Source organism: Aquarana catesbeiana, linkage group LG03 (genome assembly GCF_042186555.1).
Source record: "Aquarana catesbeiana isolate 2022-GZ linkage group LG03, ASM4218655v1, whole genome shotgun sequence".
In the NCBI taxonomy this organism is placed as follows: domain Eukaryota; kingdom Metazoa; phylum Chordata; class Amphibia; order Anura; family Ranidae; genus Aquarana; species Aquarana catesbeiana.
In genome coordinates, this window is record NC_133326.1 from 715,674,136 (window position 1) to 715,694,280 (window position 20,145).

The 20,145-nt window shown below is 44.4% G+C and overlaps 1 protein-coding gene and 1 pseudogene across 1 annotated transcript in view; both read left to right on the forward strand.

Annotated features, from left to right (window-relative positions):
• Nucleotides 1-218: 218 nt before the first annotated feature.
• On the forward strand, nt 219-4,183 carry LOC141133689 (E3 ubiquitin-protein ligase TRIM39-like; annotated as a pseudogene).
• A 12,545-nt stretch (nt 4,184-16,728) lies between these two features.
• LOC141134361 (uncharacterized) overlaps nt 16,729-20,145 on the forward strand; it is a 46,032-nt gene continuing 42,615 nt past the window's right edge. Inside the window, exon 1 of the mRNA XM_073623929.1 lies at nt 16,729-16,759. Within this exon, the coding sequence (XP_073480030.1) occupies nt 16,729-16,759 (31 nt within the window). The remainder of the gene's footprint in view (nt 16,760-20,145) is intronic.

Here is a 20,145-nt window from a genome sequence, read left to right on the forward strand (position 1 = left end):
CAAAACAGTGTCACAGACTTCTAAATACTGTATTTCACAATATAAGCTCAGTTTAGTGGTAAAAATAAGTGTGAAATGCAAGATGGGTGTAAAAAGATGTCCACTTGGAGATTTCAGACTGTAGGCTTAGTGTGGCCGAGTGTGGGGTGTACCAAGATGGCCCTGATGGAACGTCACTTCTGTTACAAAATCTGACGGGTCGGCCTAATCTGACGGAACACCCCTCCCTACTGCTCAGGCCCAGCCTAGTGTAGGAGGATGTGACCCCTCCCAACTGCATTCCTCTCCGATGTCAGAGACTTTCAGTTTCATTTCTCTACTGTCAGCGATGGCGTCTGCAGGTCTGCGAGCTGAGCTGGAATGTTCTGTCTGTCTGAACATTTATACAGATCCTGTAATGCTGAGATGTGGACATAACTTCTGCCGGGTCTGTATTGATCGTGTGTTGGATACACAGGAGGGGTCTGGAGGATATTCCTGTCCTGAATGTAGAGAGAAGTCTCAGGATCGGCCTGCACTGCACAGGAACATAACACTACGTAACATAGTGGAGAATTACCTGTCTGCTCAGCCAGATCAGGAGGAGTCCGGGGTCTTCTGTACTCACTGTGTGGACTATCCTGTACCTGCTGTTAGATCCTGTCTGCACTGTGAGGTTTCTCTGTGTGATAAACACCTGAGAGCCCACAAAAAGTCCCCAGAACACATCTTATGTGACCCCACCTTGTCCATGGAGAGCAGGAAATGCTCCGTCCATAAGAAGATCCTGGAGTATTACTGCACTGAGGATGAGACCTGTATCTGTGTGTCCTGCAGTTTGGCTGGAGAACATCGAGGACATCAGGTGGAGATGCTGGATGAGGCTTCTGAGAAGAAGAGGGAGAAACTGAGGAAAGTTCTGCAGGAACTTCTGACAAAGAGAAAGGAGACGGAGGAAAGAGTCCAGAGTCTGCAGGAACACAGGAGGAAAGTAGAAGAAAAAGCAGCTGGTGACACCGAGAGAGTCACTGTCCTGTTTACAGATCTCAGGAGACGTCTGGAAGACCTGGAGAAGAGAGTCCTGAGGGAAATCTCCGAGCAGGCTGAGAGGGTCTCCATCTCCATCCGGGATCTGGAAATAAAGAAGGAGGAGCTGTCCAGGAAGATGCGTCACATTGAGGAGCTGTGTAACATGACGGATCCACTGACTGTCTTACAGGAATCAGACACAGGTGACTTGTGTGATACTGAGGATGGAGATAATGAGGACAGAGAGAGACATGAGAAGCTCCTCCATGATGGAGGGGGTCTGGATGTGGCTGGAGTCTTACACACAGGTTTATCTGATATAATAACAGAGGTAAATGTATACTTCTATATACAGGAAGCTGCAGACATATTACTGGATGTAAACACAGCTCATAATTATCTCCATATATCTGATGACAGGAAAACTGTATCCAGGTCAGATATAAACCAAAATCGCCCCAAAACACCAGAGAGATTTCTGGGTTGTGCTCAGGTGTTGAGCAGTCGGAGTTTCTCCTTAGGGAGACATTACTGGGAAGTGGATGTCGGAGTATCAGAGAGATGGACAGTTGGGATGTGTTACCCTAGTATAGACAGGAGAGGAGAGCCATCACTGATTGGATGTAATAACATGTCCTGGGGTTTGTATAGTCATGATAATCAGTATTCAGTGATACATGAGAGTAAGAAGATTCATTTACCCACCAATATCTCCAGTAACAGAGTCAGGATATATCTGGATTATGAGGCCGGGCGGATCTCCTTTTATGATCTGTGTGACCCGATCCGACACCTCCACACCTTCACCACCACCTTCACTGAGCCTCTCCATGCTGGGTTATATGTATATAAAGGTTGTATAAAGATATGTGGGGGGAACTGGGGGACTTGAGAACTCTGCCCAGAAACCAGTGATTTCACAGGGAGAAGGGATGCAATAGGTGGAATGTTCAGGCAAGATATTTTATTGTGTTAATAAATACGAATTAATAATAGATCTACAAATAGAAAGAGATGAAAATCGATGTAAAAATCTCAGAGGAAACATATGAAGAAATGATGCTGAGATTTATTACTAGTGAAAGAAAAAATGGGATCCACTAATATAATAATATTACTATAATAATGTATGATTAATAGAACTGGAATGTATCCCCAATATAATGTGTCCCCATAGAATGGATGACCAATAGTTTTCTATTGGATCACTTTTAAAATGGATCCTAATATAATGTGTCCCCATAGAATGGATTGCCAAAAGAATTCTGTGGGATCTCTTTTTATAATGGATCCTAATATAATGGATCACCAATAGAATTCTATTGGATCACTTTTATAATGGATCCTAATATAATGTGTCCCGATAGAATGGATCACCGATATAATTCTATTGGATCACTTTTATAATTACATAGTTAGTCAGGTTGAAAAAAGACACTAGTCCATCTAGTTTAACCAAAAAAAATACAATCTCATATACACAATCCTTCACCCACGGTTGATCCAGAGGAAGGCAAAGAACTCCAGCAAAGCATGCTCCAATTTGTTTTAGCAGGGGAAAAAATCCTTCCTGATCCCCCGAGAGGCAATTGGATTTACCCTGGATCAACCCAGGACCTTAAATTGAATAACTCTACACCAAGTTCACTATATGGACCCCTTTTGTATTTTTACATGTTGATCATATCCCCCCTTAATCTCTTCTTCTCAGGAGAGAAAAAATTCAGTTAATCTAAACTTTCCTCATAGCTGAGCTCCTCCATGCCTCTTTTCAGTTTGGTTGCCCTTCTCTGCACTTTCTCCAGTTCCCCGATATCCTTTTTGAGAACTGGTGCCCAAAACCGAACTGCATATTCCAGATGAGGTCTTACTAAATTTGTACAGGGGCAAAATAATATCTCTCTCTCTGGAGTCCATACCTCTCTTATATGAGAAAGGTATGTGCTCGCTTTGGAAACCGCAGCTTGGCATTGCATGCTATTATTGAGCTTATGGTCTACCAAAACCCCCAGATCTTTCTTCACTATGGATCCCCCCAGTTGTGCTCCCCCTAGTATGTGTGATGCATGGATATTCTTAGCCCCCAAGTGCATAACTTTACATTCTTCAACATTAAAACCTCATCTGCCACTTAGTTGCCCAATTAGACAGTGCATTGAGGGCGGCTTGTAAGTTGGAGACATCCTGTAAAGACGTTATTCCACTGCATAGCTTAGTGTCATCTGCAAAGACTGAAATGTAAAAGGGTCCCAGCACTGAACCTTGGGGTACACCACTGATAACCTTAGACCATTCAGAGTAAGAATCATTAACCACTACTCTCTGAATCCTGTCTTTTAGCCAGTTTTCTATCCATTTACAGATTGATCTTTCCAAGCCTGTAGACTTTACCTTACACATGAGTAGGGATGAGCTTCGAGTTCGAGTCGAACTCATGTTCAACTCGAACATCGGCTGTTCGCCAGTTCGCTGAACAACGAACAATTTGGGGTGTTCGCGGCAAATTCGAAAGCCGCGGAACACCCTTTAAAAGTCTATGGGTGAAATCAAAACTGCTAATTTTAAAGGCTTATATGCAAGTTATTGTCATAAAAAGTGTTTGGGGACCTGGGTCCTGCCCCAGGGGACATGGATCAATGCAAAAAAAAGTTTTAAAAACGTCCGTTTTTCAGGAGCAGTGATTTTAATAATGCTTAAAGTCAAACGATAAAAGTGTAATATTCCTTTAAATTTTGTACCTGGGGGGTGTCTATAGTATGCCTGTAAAGGGGTGCATGTTTTCTGTGTTTAGAACAGTCTGACAGCAAAATGACATTTCAAAGGAAAAAAAGTCATTTAAAACTACTTGCGGCTATAATGAATTGCCGGTCCGACAATACACATAAAAGTTCATTGATAAAAATGGCATGAGAATTCCCCACAGGGGAACCCCGAACCAAAATTAAAAAAAAAAACTGGCGTGGGGGTTCCCCTAAATTCCATACCAGGCCCTTCAGGTCTGGTATGGATATTAAGGGGAACCCCGCGCCAAAATTAGAAAAAAAAAATGACGTAGGGGTCCCCCTCAAAAGGGGAACCCCGCGCCAAAATAAAAAAAAAAATTGGCGTGGGGTCCCCCCAAAAATCCATACCAGACCCTTATCCGAGCACGCAACCAGGCAGGCCGCAGGAAAAGAGGGGGGACGAGAGAGCGCCCCCCCTCCTAAACCGTACCAGGCCACATGCCCTCAACATTGGGAAGGTGCTTTGGGGTAGCGGCCCCAAAGCACCTTGTCCCCATGTTGATGAGGACAAGGGTCTCATCCCCACAACCCTTGGCTGGTGGTTGTGGGGGTGTGCGGGCGGGGGGGCTTATCAAAATCTGGAAGCCCCCGTTAACAAGGGGACCCCCAGATCCTGCCCCCCCCCGTGTGAAATGGTAAAGGGGTACAAAAGTACCTCTACCATTTCACAAAAAAACTCAAAAATGTTAAAAATGACAAGAGACAGTTTTTGACAATTCCTTTATTTAAAGTCTTCTTTTTTCCATCTTCTTTCTTCTATCTTCCTTCGGTTTCTTCCTCCATCTTCTTCTTCCTCCAATTCTCTGCTTCTTTCTGCGGTGTTCTCACCCGGCATCTTCCTCCGCGGCGTCTCCTTCTCTTCATCTTCTTCTCTTCATCTTCTTCTCTTCATCTTCTTTTCGGGCCGCTCTGCATCCATGATTGGATGGGAGGCTCGCGCTGTGTGACGCTGATGAAGATGATAAGAAGATGAAGAGAAGAAGATGAAGAGAAAAAGATAAGGAGAGAAGCGTCACACAGCGGGAGCCTCCCATCCAATCATGGATGCAGAGCGGCCCGAAAAGAAGATGAAGAGAAGAAGATGAAGAGAAGAAGATGAAGAGAAGGAGACGCCGTGGAGGAAGATGCCGGACGAGAACACCGGAGAAAGAAGCAGAGGATCAGAGGAAGATGAAGATGGAGGAAGAAACCGAAGGAAAATAGAAGAAAGAAGAAAGAAGATAGATGGAAAAAAGAAGACTTTAAATAAAGGAATTGTCAAAAACTGTCTCTTGTCATTTTGAACATTTTTGACAGTTTTTTTGTGAAATGGAAGGGGTACTTTTACTTACCTTACCATTTCACACAGGGGGGGGCCGGGATCTGGGAGTCCCCTTGTTAAAGGGGGCTTCCAGATTCCGATAAGCCCCCCGCCCGCAGACCCCCACAACCACCGGCCAAGGGTTGTGGGGATGAGGCCCTTGTCCTCATCAACATGGGGACAAGGTGCTTTGGGGCCGCTACCCCAAAGCACCCTCCCAATGTTGAGGGCATGTGGCCTGGTACGGTTCAGGAGGGGGCCGCTCTCTCGTCCCCCCTCTTTTCCTGCGGCCTGCCAGGTTGCGTGCTCAGATAAGGGTCTGGTATGGATTTTTGGGGGGACCCCACGCCATTTTTTTTTTAATTTTGGCGCGGGGTTCCCCTTAAAATCCATACCAGACCTGAAGGGTCTGGTATGAATTTTGAGGGGGAACCCTACGTCGTTTTTTTTTTAAATTTTGGCGCGGGGTTCCCCTTAATATCCATACCAGACCTGAAGGCCTGGTATGGAATTTAGGGGGACCCCCATGCCAGTTTTTTTTTAAATTTTGGTTCAGGGTTCCCCTGTGGGGAAATCCCATGCAGTTTTTATCAATGAACTTTTATGTGTATTGTCGGATCGACAATTCATTAATAGCCGCGAGTAGTTTTAAATGACTTTTTTTCCTTTGAAATGTCATTTTGCTGTCAGACTGTTCTAAACATGGGAAACATGAGCCCCTTTCCAGGCATACTATAGACACCCCCCAGGTACGAAATTTAAAGGAATATTATACTTTTATTGTTTGACTTTAAGCATTAATTAAATCACTGCTCCCGAAAAAAACAGCCGTTTTTAAAACTTTTTTTTGCATTGATCCATGTCCCCTGGGGCAGGACCCAGGTCCCCAAACACTTTTTAGGACAATGCCATGCAAATTAGCCTTTAAAATGAGCACTTTTGATTTTGAATGTTCGAGTCCCATAGACTTCAATGGGGTTCTAACGTTCGTGCAAAGTTTTGGTCTGTTCGCAAGTTCTGGTGCGAACCGAACCGGGGGGTGTTCGGCTCATCCCTACACATGAGCCGTGTGTGGGGAACTCTGCCAAGCGCTTTTGCAAAATCCAGGTATACCACGTCCACAGCCACCCCTAGGACCAAGTATACAACGTCCACAGCCACCTTTCTGTCCAAGTATACCACGTCCACAGCCACCCCTCTGTCCAAGTATACAACGTCCACAGCCACCCCTCTGTCCAAGTATACCACATCCACAGCCACCTCTCTGTCCAAGTATACAACGTCCACAGCCACCTCTCTGTCCAAGGTTTTACTTACCTCCTCATAAAAAGAAATCAGATTTGTTTGACAACTTCTGTCTTTCATGAATCCATGCTGTCTGTTGCTTAAAATCATTTTTTCCAGCAAGAACTCGTCTATGTGGTCTTTTATTAAACTCTCCGGTATCTTCCTGACTATAGAAGGTAAACTAACAGGTCTATAGTTACTTGGTAAAGGCTTTTTAAATATGGGCACCACATTGGCCCTACGCCAATCCAATGGTACCATTTCAGTCATTAACGAGTCCCTAAAAATGAGAAACAATGGCCTTGAAATGATAGAGCTCAATTCTTTTAGGATCCGTGGGTGGATGTCCTCTGGTCCAGGTGCTTTATGCACCTTTATTGTCTGAGCCCGGTTTCACACATGTGCAGTGTTAATTGAAGCTCAGGTTTCACTGGGGAGAAAAAAATCTCCTGTTCAAAGGAATCACTGCATTTTAGCTCAGGATCAGTGAGCAGGGAGAGGGGGGTAGAGGGGGAGGTGTAGTGAGGAGAAGTAGAAAATCCATGTTCAGAACGCAATGCATCTGTGAAGCAGATGCGTTCCCATAGAAGATAAGGGGCTCGTAATTCGCACCGCAATGTCCAGAAAACGCACACGTTTTTTGTGCAATGCGCAGTGCGAATGCAACGCACATATGTGAACCAGATGCATTCATATGAATGTATTTTAAAATGTCCTGCGAATTAGATGCGGTGTAAGCCGCATCTAATGCGCATAGGTGTGAACCCGGGCTAAATATTTGTGAACCATATAACTTTTGAGCCATTGTGGATCATTTGGGGCTGTGTCACTACCACCCCCATTATGGACATGAGCTCCCCCATACTCCTTTGTATAGACAGAGCTGAAGAATGTATTTAATACATTTTCCTTTTCTTTGTCCCCAGTCACCCACTCTGGATTATTTTGTAAAGGGCCTACATGCTCAGATCTGACCTTTTTACTATTAATATATTTGAAGAATTTTTGGGGGTTTGTCCTACTATCTTTTGCAATCTGCCGCTCATTTTGAATTTTTGCGTCCTTGATTTCCTTTTTACATATTCTGTTATATTCTTTGTAACATTTTAACGATAATAGCGTTCCTTCATTTTTATATTTTTTAAAAGCTCTTTCTTTCTTTTTTTCTTTATAACCATTTTAACTTTGGCCGTGAGCCACGTAGGTTTTATTTTTAGCCTTTTAAACTTATTGCCCATAGAAATATACTTTGCAGTGAGTTTACATACAGTAACTTTGATGAATTCCCATTTCTGTTCTGTGTCCATTGATGCCGATATTCCCTCCCAGTCTGGATCCTAATATAATGTGTACCCATAGAATGGTAGCAATAAAATGAAGCAGCACTATATATGTACACTCATAGAAAACAAATGTAGCCAAGTCCCGGACCTCTCTAGGCCTAATGATGACCTCCAGAGTTAGGGACAGCTGACAACCTTCTGTGTAGAGTGGGTTACGAGGCATGGTGGGTGCAATGCAAGGTAGATTAATGGGCGCCAGACAATTCTTGAATGCAAAGGGATTTATTGTCTCTTAAACAGAACTGTGGGAGAGAGGGTTAGGGCCAGGACACCCTTTAGTAGATGCAATGTTAATTGGCAGACTCTGAGACCTCTAAAGGTAGACAGCCATGCAGGGAAAGGCACCCAGCTGGACACCACGTCTGCATGTGTAGACATGCTGTCTCCTATGACAACAATCTTGAACAGTTTCTAACACAGGTTGTAATGAACTCTTTCACTTCTTCTACAATCTCCTCTTTAGATCTTCACTCAACTGAGCTCCCAGTCTATCACTTAGACCCGCCGATCCACTGCCACTGGATCTCCTGAGCTCTTCCAATCTTCTCACTGAGTATCTTCCTCAAGTGCCACCCTCGTCTCCCTGCTGGGTCCCAAGCTTGGCACTCACAGATACTCCTCAAGCTTCACCCCACTGGCCTGCTCGGTCCCTGGCTTGGCACACAAGACTGCTCTGCAAGCGTCACCTCCACTGGCTGGGTCCCTGGCTTGACATCTGCTGAAGTTTCCCAATTCTTCACCGTCATCGGTTGGTGAGAATACTGCTCTGGTACTTGCTTCAGGTACTCACGGTGGTCCCTGGTAACAAGGTGGATGGTCCCTTAGTGGCGACAGCTTCCCCTCTACCTCTGACCACGGCAAGTTCTCCGGTCGGCAGAATCGGCACTTCTGGTTGGACTGCAAAACGCAGTCCCAACCCTGCTCTGCTCCCCTGCTGCTTTATAGGCCCTCAGACAGCCTAGCAGCCAGATGTCCCCGGGATAGGCCTCAGGCTCTGGCCTAGCAGCCCAGGCCATACAACACACGTCCACCCAGACAGCCGTCCAGGTGACACCGAACCCTGATCACCTGACCTCACCCAAATAAATAGGCTCTCCCAGCAGGCCAAGGGACCCAAGAAGATCCCTGCCCATTGGCTGAGATACCCCATCTATTCCTAATCTGTCCTTGCAATGCCCTTGTCTTATCTAATGCCACCAGATACCCGGCCATATAGTGACAGAAGAGAGAAGTGCAGCATTTCCAGAATTAGGGTGGAATCAATTGATCTCCTATCAATTGGCCAAGGCAACTATACCTGGCAGGTAAATTTACTAGCAACCTTGCCTGAACATCAGGGTGCTACACATATATTAAGGTGCAATTTCTATAGGACCAAAGAGGATATCATACAAACATATATCTAAAGTGCATATATTCAAAAGGTACATGAATTCAATCACAGTGCAAATGCAATTATAAATTTAATGAAGTTCAAAAAACAGTGATAGTCCAATCACTTTGGTGCAAAAATAAAGCTGTATAAATACACAAAAAATGCAAAAAAAATTCTCTTCAACTGTGCAAAATAGTGCAAAAGGGAAGGGAGGAAAAAAGTGTCCAAGTGCAGAGAAAAAATAAACATGATGAAAACTTGCAGACCACTTTCAAATCCACACCCAGTGTGCTCTAGCCTCTCACCTCCAATAGAGACCCCAACGGGTCTAATCATGCATCTAGATAATCTTTATTGGAAATCTGTACGGCGCCCACGTCATTGGATTTGATTGACAGTCAATGGCTGCGCTGCTATCAATCTATCCAATCAAAAGCTGAGAACCCCGGGCAGAGAGGTAGAGCGCATCTCCGGCGGGGGAACGAACTGGCTCAGGTGAGTAAAATGGGGGGACTGGGGGGCTGCTTAGTGACAGAAGTTTTTTCACCTTAATGCATAGGATGCATTAAGGTGAAAAAACACGAGGGTTTACAACCATTTTAATGTAAGTAAAGTTTTTTCTAATGTACTTGTGAAGTGTTGGTTATTGGGGATGAGCTCCGGGTTTGATCTGAATGCTGGACCTTCAGCCACTTCAGCTCGTGGTAGACATCATATATTGTGTGTGTGTGAAACCTCAGCGCATCATATAACCAGAAATGTCTGTGTAATCGATCAGAGAAATAGTAAAATTAATGCTATACTTTGACAATTTATGGCGAAAGGTAATTGTACTGTAGCGCTGGTAGATTTGCAATCTATCGCATGTTAGGTAAATTTAGTAAATTGTGTGTTAGGAAGGTTAAAAGTTCGCCTCTGTTCAAGCTTGGCTGACGTTGTGGGTGTTTCCGTGCTGACCGGTGGGTGTTGCTGTTACCACTGGTCAGGGTTGGAAAGGCAACATGTTGAAGCGTATGGATGCTCCTCTGTCCCGGAGGCACGCTCGGTGGAGGTGGTCCTCTGAGTTGCATTCTGGGCGAGGGTATTTATGGGACAGATGCCATATTTTGGGGTTCGTTTTTACAGCCACCTGCTGGCCCTCCTGGCCGACAGGTATGCGTTAAGGAGCTACCTCGTGGTCCTCCGTCTGGGAGGCCCACGATACAGCGGCGCAGGGGTGGGTCCAGAGGCTTGTCTGGAGCCTGCCACCGCAGCCGAGGAATGGTCCTGAGCTTTCGGTCCTGTGTGACGAAGCTGGACAACCGAGGAGATCCAAGGGGAGGACCACGCAGCGTGCTGGTCTATAGAGGGGCCTGGTGACTCGGTTGGAGGACGTATCCAAAAGTAACTATACACCATAGTGTTGCCGGCTCGGCTTAAAGGTTCAAGCACTGTGACTGACTTTCACTACAGCAAATCTATACATCCTGTGGCAGAGGATCGTACGGATTTTATTCCCAAACAAGTCTGTGGCAGAGACTTTGATTTGTGCTGCGTACTGGCTGCTAGACCGGTGAGAGAGGCCTATCCAGACGAGCAAGGAGTGTGTCCCACAAGGGGAGCACATTTCAAATAGTATTTGAATTATACCAAGACCTTTTGCCAAGAGAACCCTTTCAGAGAATATTTGAGTTTCTTCTGCGAGTTTCCTTTCTACCTCCTTCCTACTACTTCCTAAGTCGTTTGTTTAATAAAGCATTGAAAACGTACTCCAGTGTTGGTGCATGTGTCATCCAGAAGTAAACTCAACGAAACCCTAGACCCGGTACCGGTGAAACAGAGGGAAGCGGAGGGAAGGTAACAGACCCGCTTAAACCAGCAGCTCCACCGTGAGTTAGTGCTACAGTACATTAAATGGCCAAAAATAAACAGTGAATACAAGAAGCCATTGAGTGAATCCGCAAATAGATCAGTGTGGGTTGCCCAAACCTAATTAAGAGACAACCGTTCTAACTATGGGGGTGACCCCATATGGAAGAGACTATAAGAGAAAAGACATGGTGCAGACACTCCCTAGTGGAAAAACAGAGTCTCCCCCTATTTTTTGAAATAATTATGGGACTTTAAAGGCAGAAGAGAGTAACAAATGTTAACGTTAAAATTCTAAATTTTATTTGTGTTATATTTGTTTACAAAAAGTAGAAAAGCATATTAGGGCGGCACAGTGGTGTAGTGGTAACACTCTCGCCTAGCAGTAAGAAGGGTCACTGGTTTGAATCCCAACCACGACACTACCTGCCTGGAGTTTGCATGTTCTCCCTGTGCCTGCATGGGTTTCCTCCGGGTACTCCGGTTTCCAGTATATGTAAAGCGCTGTGTAAATTGACAGCGCTATATAAGTACCTGAAATAAATAAATTAGGTCTCAAAAAAGTGCAATGCACAATTAAAAAAGAGAGAAGATAGCTCTGGGACTTTGAAAGAGGTGAGAGAGATTAGGCACATGTACACAATAAATGCAATACAATTAAGTTATTGATCACAGAAGCTGTATAAACAAATGGGAACAGCAATAATTGTGCGTTACCCGGCATAGTGGCCTAGTTAACAGCATAAGTAAAAAACAAATACAAATTCACTGCAATTCATTTATACACCCATAAAAAGTAGCAAGATCCGTAATAAATTGCTAAAACCAATAGATACCTATACATCATCTAAAATGTAAAAATACACATGCATGTTTATCAAGAGAGTTGCATCCCTTTTTTTAGATATGTTCATGGACACATCCAGACCACAGACCAGATGCTTTCCTGCAGTCTGTGTCGTGCGTCCTGATCTTTTTCTGCTGCAGTCTCTGGTAGCCACGCCCCCTCAGCCCCCGTACGGCATTGCTCTTTGCCGCCATCCTGACACCCAGTGTTTTGGCGATCCAGACAGGTCAAGTGGTGAGTATGAGGTCTTTATGCCACTGACCTCCCTTGCCAACCATCCCTTCTGCCCCGATCCATTAGTCATCTACACATATTCACTATTTGAACATTTTTGTTATAGATACACCTAGTATGCATCTGCCCCTTAAGAGCGAGAAGAGACTCTCGAAACGCGTAGGGCACCATCGATGCCACCCGCACGCCCATTCTGCTGGGTATCCGTAGTTGGTTATATCATGTTTATACACTGCCTCAATTCATGCATGTGTATTTTTACATTTTAGATGATGTATATGTATCTATTGGTTTTAGCAATTTATTATGGATCTTGCTACTTTTTATGGGTGTATAAATGAATTGCAGTGAATTTTGTATTTGTTTTTTACTTATGCTGTTAACTAGGCCACTATGCCGGGTAATGCACAATTATTGCTGTTCCCATTTGTTTATACAGCTTCTGTGATCAATAAATTAATTTTATTGCATTTATTGTGTACGTGTGCCTAATCTCTCTCACCACATTCAAAGTCCCAGGGCTATCTTCCCTCTTTTTTTGCAATATTTAGGGATGGAGGTGTCAGAGAGGTTTCTCCAGACCATAACTCCCCTTTCAATGCATGAGTAAAAGGGATGAGGTACATATTCCCGCACCATTTTTATACATACATCTATTCAGTGTTTATCAAGACAGTTACATCAAGATTTCCGACATGTTTCGGAGTTCTCGACACCTTCCTCAGGGATTGTTTTTTTTGCAGGTAATGTAGGTACAGTCCACAAAATAAAAGGCAATGTGTGAAACCACCTCCGCCCTCCCTTTCCTGTTCGGGAGGACTGTTTCGTCCACCATCCACATCTGAAAGCTCGGGTTACCCCTTCCGGTCTTTGCTCGGCGACAGATAGGTCAGCATTGGCCCTGTGGAGGGATGGTTGGACCTCCGCATGCTGGTTGGCTGTCTCTCGGCTAAGCATGCCGTCACAGAGAGGTCACTATTTCTCCTATTGTTCCTACTGTACTCCCTTTTTCAATCATAGGTATATAGTCTGATGGGACTATAGGTCACTTAAGTACTTTTCCACGTTGTTTGGATATATATACTTACTATACTGATACCATGTTGATTTTTGACCTTCCCTTCAGTGATGCCATTTGATCCCAGTGTGTACTTAGTTGGAGACCCTCTCGATCTGTTCCCGGAGATCTCTTCACACTCCACCCTTCAATTTCTGCTTGGCCTTTCTATGCATGTTAGCCTGGCTGGCACTTTTCTGTTTCTTTCATGGTTTTAACTAATTTGACCAGCATTGGGTCATGGGCTTGAGGACATTGTAAGTACTGCATCCTAACTCCATCTAGTGCTATAGGAGTCACCAGAAAGTTTGTATAGTTTTATGAATGGTTTTAACATGACTTTTATTTTGTAGACTACCTACATTACCTGCAAAAAAAACATCCCTGAGGAAGGAGTCAAGAGAACTCCAAAACGCGTTGGTTATGTTAATGCAACTCTCTTGATAAACATTATGTTGATTTAACTCTCTTGATAAACATTGAATAGATGTTATGTATAAATATGGTGGGCGAGAATATGTACCCCATTCATTTTAATCGTGCATTGTACTTTTTTGAGAACTAATATATTTTTCTACTTTTTGTAAACAAATATGACACAATTAAAATTTTGAATTTTTCACCTTAACATTTGTTACGCTCTTATGCCTTTAATGTCCCAGTATTTTTTTTAAAAATAGGGGGAAACTCTGTTTTTCCATACATTTTTAGGGAAGCAGATAAGTGAACCTCGACTCTTTTGAGGCACTACATAGTGAAGCATTAACCCATAATGAATTTATTGAATAAAATAAAAAAATTGCACTCACAAAATGTGGGAGGGCAGATGGGCATGTACATAATGTGTGCCAGGAAACCGTCAGTCAAAGTGGACTCCCAGACTTGGCCACCAGCATGGGGAGATGGACTGGACCCCTTGTGGAAGGTGTATGATGCATGAAGAATTAAGCCGTAAGCCAAAGTTCTTTCCTTCCTTTGGTGAATGCACAATTGTGAACGTGTTTCGAGTCTGAAGAAAAGGCAAGATAGCCTCAAAACATGTTCCCAAAGGTGATGTTGGGCGGAGGAGAACTTTGGCTTACGGCTTGATTCCTGAGGCATTGTACACCTTCCACAAGCAGCACCGACACTTGTGATCATCACAGCGCTGCATTCCAGGTCTAGTCCGTGTCTCCATGCTGGTGGCCAAGGCTAGGAGTCTTTGACTGATGGTTTCCTGGCACTCATTATGTACATGCCCATCTGCCCCCTCCCCCCACCTTTGTGATTGCAATTTTATCTTTTATTCAATACATTTATTATGGTTTAATGCTGCACTATGGAGTGTCTGCGACATGTCCTTTCTCTTTTAGCCAAACACCATATATAATAAACACACTATATTACCAAAAGTATTGGGACACCTGCCGTTACACGCACATGAACTTTAATGGCATCCCAGTCTTAGTCCATAGGGTTCAATATTGAGTTGGCCCACCCTTTGCAGCTATAACAGCCTAAACTATTCTGGAAAGACTGTCCACAAGATTTAGAAGTGTGTGTATCAAGATCCCAGGCCTCCATTAGTCTAATGAGAACCTCCAGAGTCAAGAGCTGCTGACATCCTTCCATATGGAGTGGGTTGTAAGGTATAGTGGGTGTAATGTAAGATAGATTCATGGGCGCCAGACACTTCTTGAATGCAAAGAGATTTTATTTCTCTTGAACAGAACTTTGGGAGAGAGGGTTAGGGCCAGGACACCTTCAGGTGCATGGGGTATAATTTTTGAAGCGAAGCCGAAGCAAAGCAAAGCAAAGCAAAAGCAACACCAACACCACACCAACACCAACACCACACCAACGATGTGAAAATAACTGTGCAGTTGTGAAGAGAGCCTCAATAGAAGAGATAAGGTGGACACTCTTACCAGATATGGTGGACTCACTAACCATTTGATAGTGGGTCAGCCAGGTTCATATGTATCAAGTGCCACAGGGTTACGGTTGGTTGGAGAGCGGTCACTCTGTAAGGGATGATTTCACTCCACGTCCATAATGGTCAGGCCGGCAACCTTAGTTTGACCTCAGTCGGACCGGAAAGGCAAAAGTGAATGGAAGGACTCCATATAGTGTAGGTCAAAACAACCTGGAAGGCATTTATTTAAAAAAAACAGTACATGAAATCAATGAGTACAGAATAGTGATCACAAAAATAGGTAAAAAATGGATGAAAAGCAAGTGTAGCAAAGCACTGTATGTCAATGATTATCTAATTGGCTGAAGGGAACATGGGAAAATCGCTATTTCCTTCAGTTGTGGGTGTATCTAGAGTTCTAGATGGCTGAGGGTGGATGTGACCAGAATGGAGGGCAGTTGTATATAAAGCACCACTAGTAGGATCTGAGGAAAGGATACCCCCGAAAGGTGTCAGTATTGCTGTGTTAGACCACCTTTGATGGTAAGAGGCATCTCATGGATCGGTTTGATGTCCAAAGCAGATGAGATGATAGTGATATGTCTGACACCCTATCTGTGAGTATATATTGTTCACTCTTTATTAACAAAAGGGGTTTGCATACTTCACAAAGTCAATGCCCTCTGTTTTCTTTTTTTTGAGCTTGTTTGCCTATTCAGACCTCTCTGACTGTACATGAGCTATCAGCTAAGGTATAACATGAAAACAATCAAACTATACCTTACATTGGAGAAGAGAGTATTCCTAGTCTCACTGTGGTGCTGAACATTTCCTATTTCTGAATAGCTCCTTGCCTGATCTCTTGGTCGGTCTTCAGCGATATCCGGTTTCTTGCTGAACTCTTTGTTCCTCCCATGAACTTCCCTTTTAAGCCACGCCTCTGCACTTCCTGTTTGCCAGATTATTGTCAATATGCTAGTATTTGGGCCTACTTCGCTCCGCACGCAGGGGGAACCTCTCGTGTGGAGCATGCTCATCAATGCTCGGGACCAGGCAGAGTCTGCGGTCATGTGAAATATCTAACATTAAGGCAGTTCCTCAACTTAGACATAAGCCTTCACTGGGTGCAGTAAAAGTGCAGTACTGGCAAAGTACTGTCCCATGTCACTACTCACTGTATCTGATGTATTTTGCATTAGGAGAAATGCGCTGAGCTTCTGCCCTCTCCACCAGTCTAGCGTACCTCTGTTACCTCACTCCCAGTAACAGAATGGGGTCCCACCCTGCACCTAGCGTGGACCTCTTGCATGCACTTATTAATAACTTCACTTGCGTTACCTATTGACCAGATCATAGATCTCCATAACGAGAGTTCAGATCCAGTTGCTATTGTATACCGACCGCTAGGGAAGGAGGAAGAACATCAACCCCCTCTCTACCTTACCAGGTACTACACCTAATGAATTGTTGCTTGTAGCTTGTTCCTTCATTGGTTACTTATAATCACTACTCCTCTTCTCCTTGTCTTGCAGAGTTAACCTTTCTGTAACAATGTTACTTCATATCCCATTGTGCTTTACAGACCCGGGTTCTACAGATACACCAAACATAACAGGCACCTCTTTGAGTAACTTCAGACCAGAATTAAAACAGTCATACCTCCAAACTTTTGAACTTGAGAATGGGGGACATTTTCAGATAGAAAGTGACCTGCGGCTCTGTAGGACACTGGGATTTACGTGAAATCCCAGGATGGTCTCGGTGAAACCAGGACAGTTGGGAGGTATGGAACAGTTAGTATAACTTTATTGAACAAGTTCGGCATAACAGTTAAATTCAAACAACATCCTTCTCCCTAATCCTAACTATAGTAATGTTGCTGCCCAGGCATACCTCAGTGAGACGAGAGTCCATTATAGCATTGTTCATGGCTTGGAAGTCTCTGAAAATCCTGGTATCATGAGCAGAGCCAGGCAATTTGCTGAGAAGAAGCCCAAACAGAACCCAAAAAGCCCCCAGACCTCAGTCGTCCCCCTTTTTTATAGCACAGGTGGGCAGGCGAGGACTAAAAAGCCTGGGAACTGAGTTTGCAGCAGTTAACCCTTTCACCAGCCTGGGCCAGCCAACTAACTTACTGGGACCAATACATTTCAACCTGTCTACAAGTATCTTGCTTTTGTTGCAACTGCTACACTCGTCCTTATCTCTCTTTACTTGGCTACAGTTTCAGCGATAACTCTTTATTGCTCTTCACTTCAAACTTGATGCCTATGTCTACTTTGGCTTGATCTCCAACTATGTTTCTGCGTTTTCCTATATTGTTACCACTACTTGTATACTAAACCCCGCCTGTTCTTTCAGCTACTGGCCAATGAGTCTGACCCCTATTATCATTTTCTTGGGGAAAAATCTCCTAAACAAATGCCATTTTTTAATCCAGCAGTATTGGCACAAAACTAAATTTGTTGTTTTTTAATACAATGAGAAAATAGAAATATGGGGGTTGTAAATAGGGATGGGATGAACACCCCCCTGTTCGGTTCGCGGCAGAACTCCTGAACAAGGGAAATGTTCTAACCCAAACTGCGAACCCCATTGAAGTCATTGAAGTCTATGGGAGCCGAACAGGAAAAATCAAAAGTACCCATTTCAAAGGCTTATATCAGGGATCCTCAAACTACGGCCCTCCAGCTGTTGCAGAACTACACATCCCATGAGGCATTGTAAAACTCTGACATTCACAGACATGACTAGGCATGATGGGAATTGTAGTTCCTGAACACCTGGAGGGCCACAGTTTGAAGACCCCTGGCTTATATGCTAGTAATTGGCCATAAAAGGGGTATGGGGGTCCGGGTACTGCCTACAATTTTTAAACAATCGTTTTTTCAGGAGCAGTGATTTTAATTATGCTTAAAGTGCAGCAATAAAAATGAAAAATTCCTTTAAATATAGTGCCTGGGAGTGTCCTGTAAAGTGGCACATTTGTAGCATGCATAAAACACGCTACAGCAAAAACGACATTTATAACAAAAAAACCCCGACTCAAATCCCATTTAAAATGACTTGCGGTTACAATTTCCGACACCCAGCTATTGAAAAGATGAGGAAAGAAACGGAGTTAAGCCCCCCCAGTCCATACCAGACCCTTATCCGAGCATACAGCCCGGCAGGTCTGAACCATACCAGGCCACATGCCCTCAACATGGGGGGTGGGTGCTTTGGGGCAGGGGGAGGCTCTGCCTCCAGCCCCAAAGCACTTTGTCCCCATGTTGATGGGGCCAAGGGCCTCCCAGGAGGCAGAGCTATTTTATTTTTTTTTATTTTTCGGGTCCAGGCAGCGTGATTGATGATGGATTTACATCGGGGGACACAATTTTTTTATTTTTTAACAAAGGACTTGTCAAAAAAAAAATTACTTTCGTACACATTTTTGGTGAATGGGGAGGTGTATGATGTACCTGATGCCCATTCACATGGGGGGGGGGATCAGGGTGCCCCTTGTTAAAGGGGGCTTCCAGATTCTGATAAACCCCCCGCCCGCAGATCCCGACAACCACAGCCCAGGGTTGTCAGAAAGAGGCCCTTGTCCCCTTCAACACGGGGACAAGGTGCTTTGGGCCCCCCCCTGCTGAGCCCTCTGCCCCAAAGCACCCACCCCCTCCATATTGAGGGCATGTGGCCTGGTATGGTTCAGGAGGGGGGCGCTCACTCATCCCCCCCTTTCCTGACCTGCAAAGCTGCATGCACAGATAAGGGTCTGGTATGGATTTTTGGGGGGACCTCATGCCATTTTTTAAAAATTTGGCATGGGGTTCCCCTCCAAATCTATACCAGACTTGAAGGGCCTGGTATGGCTGGGGGGAAACCCCATGCCGTTTTTTTCTTTATTTTTTTTACCGGCACTTTTTTTTTTTATTCAGCTGTCAGCGGGAAAACACATTAACAGCCGATGACTCGTTGGTTGTTAACTGCTTGCTGACCAGCCACCGTCATTATACTGCGGCAGGTTGGCACAGCTGCGCAAATAGCCATAGGTGTACGTCGGCCACTTAAAGAGCTATAGGGGGCCCGCGGGGCAGTGCCGAAACCCATGCGCGTGGCCGGCGGGCACGATGTCTGCCGGTGACCCATGATCGCTCCTCAGAGAGCCAGAATGGGGATCTGTCAATATAAACAGACAGATCCCTGTTCTGTCAGGGAAGTAGAGAGAGATCTGCTGTTCCTAGTGATCAGGAACAGCGATCTCTCTCCACTCCCAGTCAGTCCACTCCCCCCACAGTTAGGAACACCTCCCTAGGGAGCACTTAACCCCTTGATCGCCCCTAGTGTTAACCCCTTCCCTGCCAGTGACATTTATACAGTAATCAGTGGCTATTTTTAGCTCAAAAATCACTGATGACCGCCATTACTGGTAAAAAAAAATGAATAATAAAAATGCCATAAAGCTATGCTATTTTGTAAACACTATAACTTTTGCTCAAACCAATCAATATACGCTTATTGTGATATTTTTTTTAACCAAAAATATGTAGCATACATATTGGCCTAAACTGATGAAGAATTTTTTTTTGGATATTTATTATAGCAAAAAGTAAAAAAATTGGGTTTTTTCAAAATTGTCACTTTTTTTTGTTCATAGCGCAAAAAATAAAAACCGCAGAGGTGATCAAATACCACCAAAAGAAAACTCTATTTGTGGGAAAAAAAAGACATCAATTTTATTTGGGTACAACGTCGCACGACCGTGCAATTGTCAGTTAAAGCGACGCAGTGCCGTATCACAAAAAATGGCCTGGTCATTTAGGGGGTAAATCCTTCTGGGGCTGAAGTGGTTAAGGACGCCACGGCCAGCTTCCCGGCCCCGCTCCTTAACAACCAACTTACACTGCATCCTGATTGGGCAAAGCTTTGCCCAATCAGGGGGCAGAATGCACTGTGCAGCGCTCAGTGCATTGCGGGGTGTTCGTCGGGGCGAACACCCGGTGAATACCCTGCAAATGCGGGTGTTCAGCGAATGGCCATACATTCAAATGTGGCAAATGAGCAAGGGATTTAGTTTAGCTGTCCCACTGTTCTATTGAAAGCATGCTGGATATTGCATCTGGTAGCCTTGTCCCTTGTAGGCCCTGGGGTTGTAGAGTTACTCACACTGTCCCTTAGAATAAG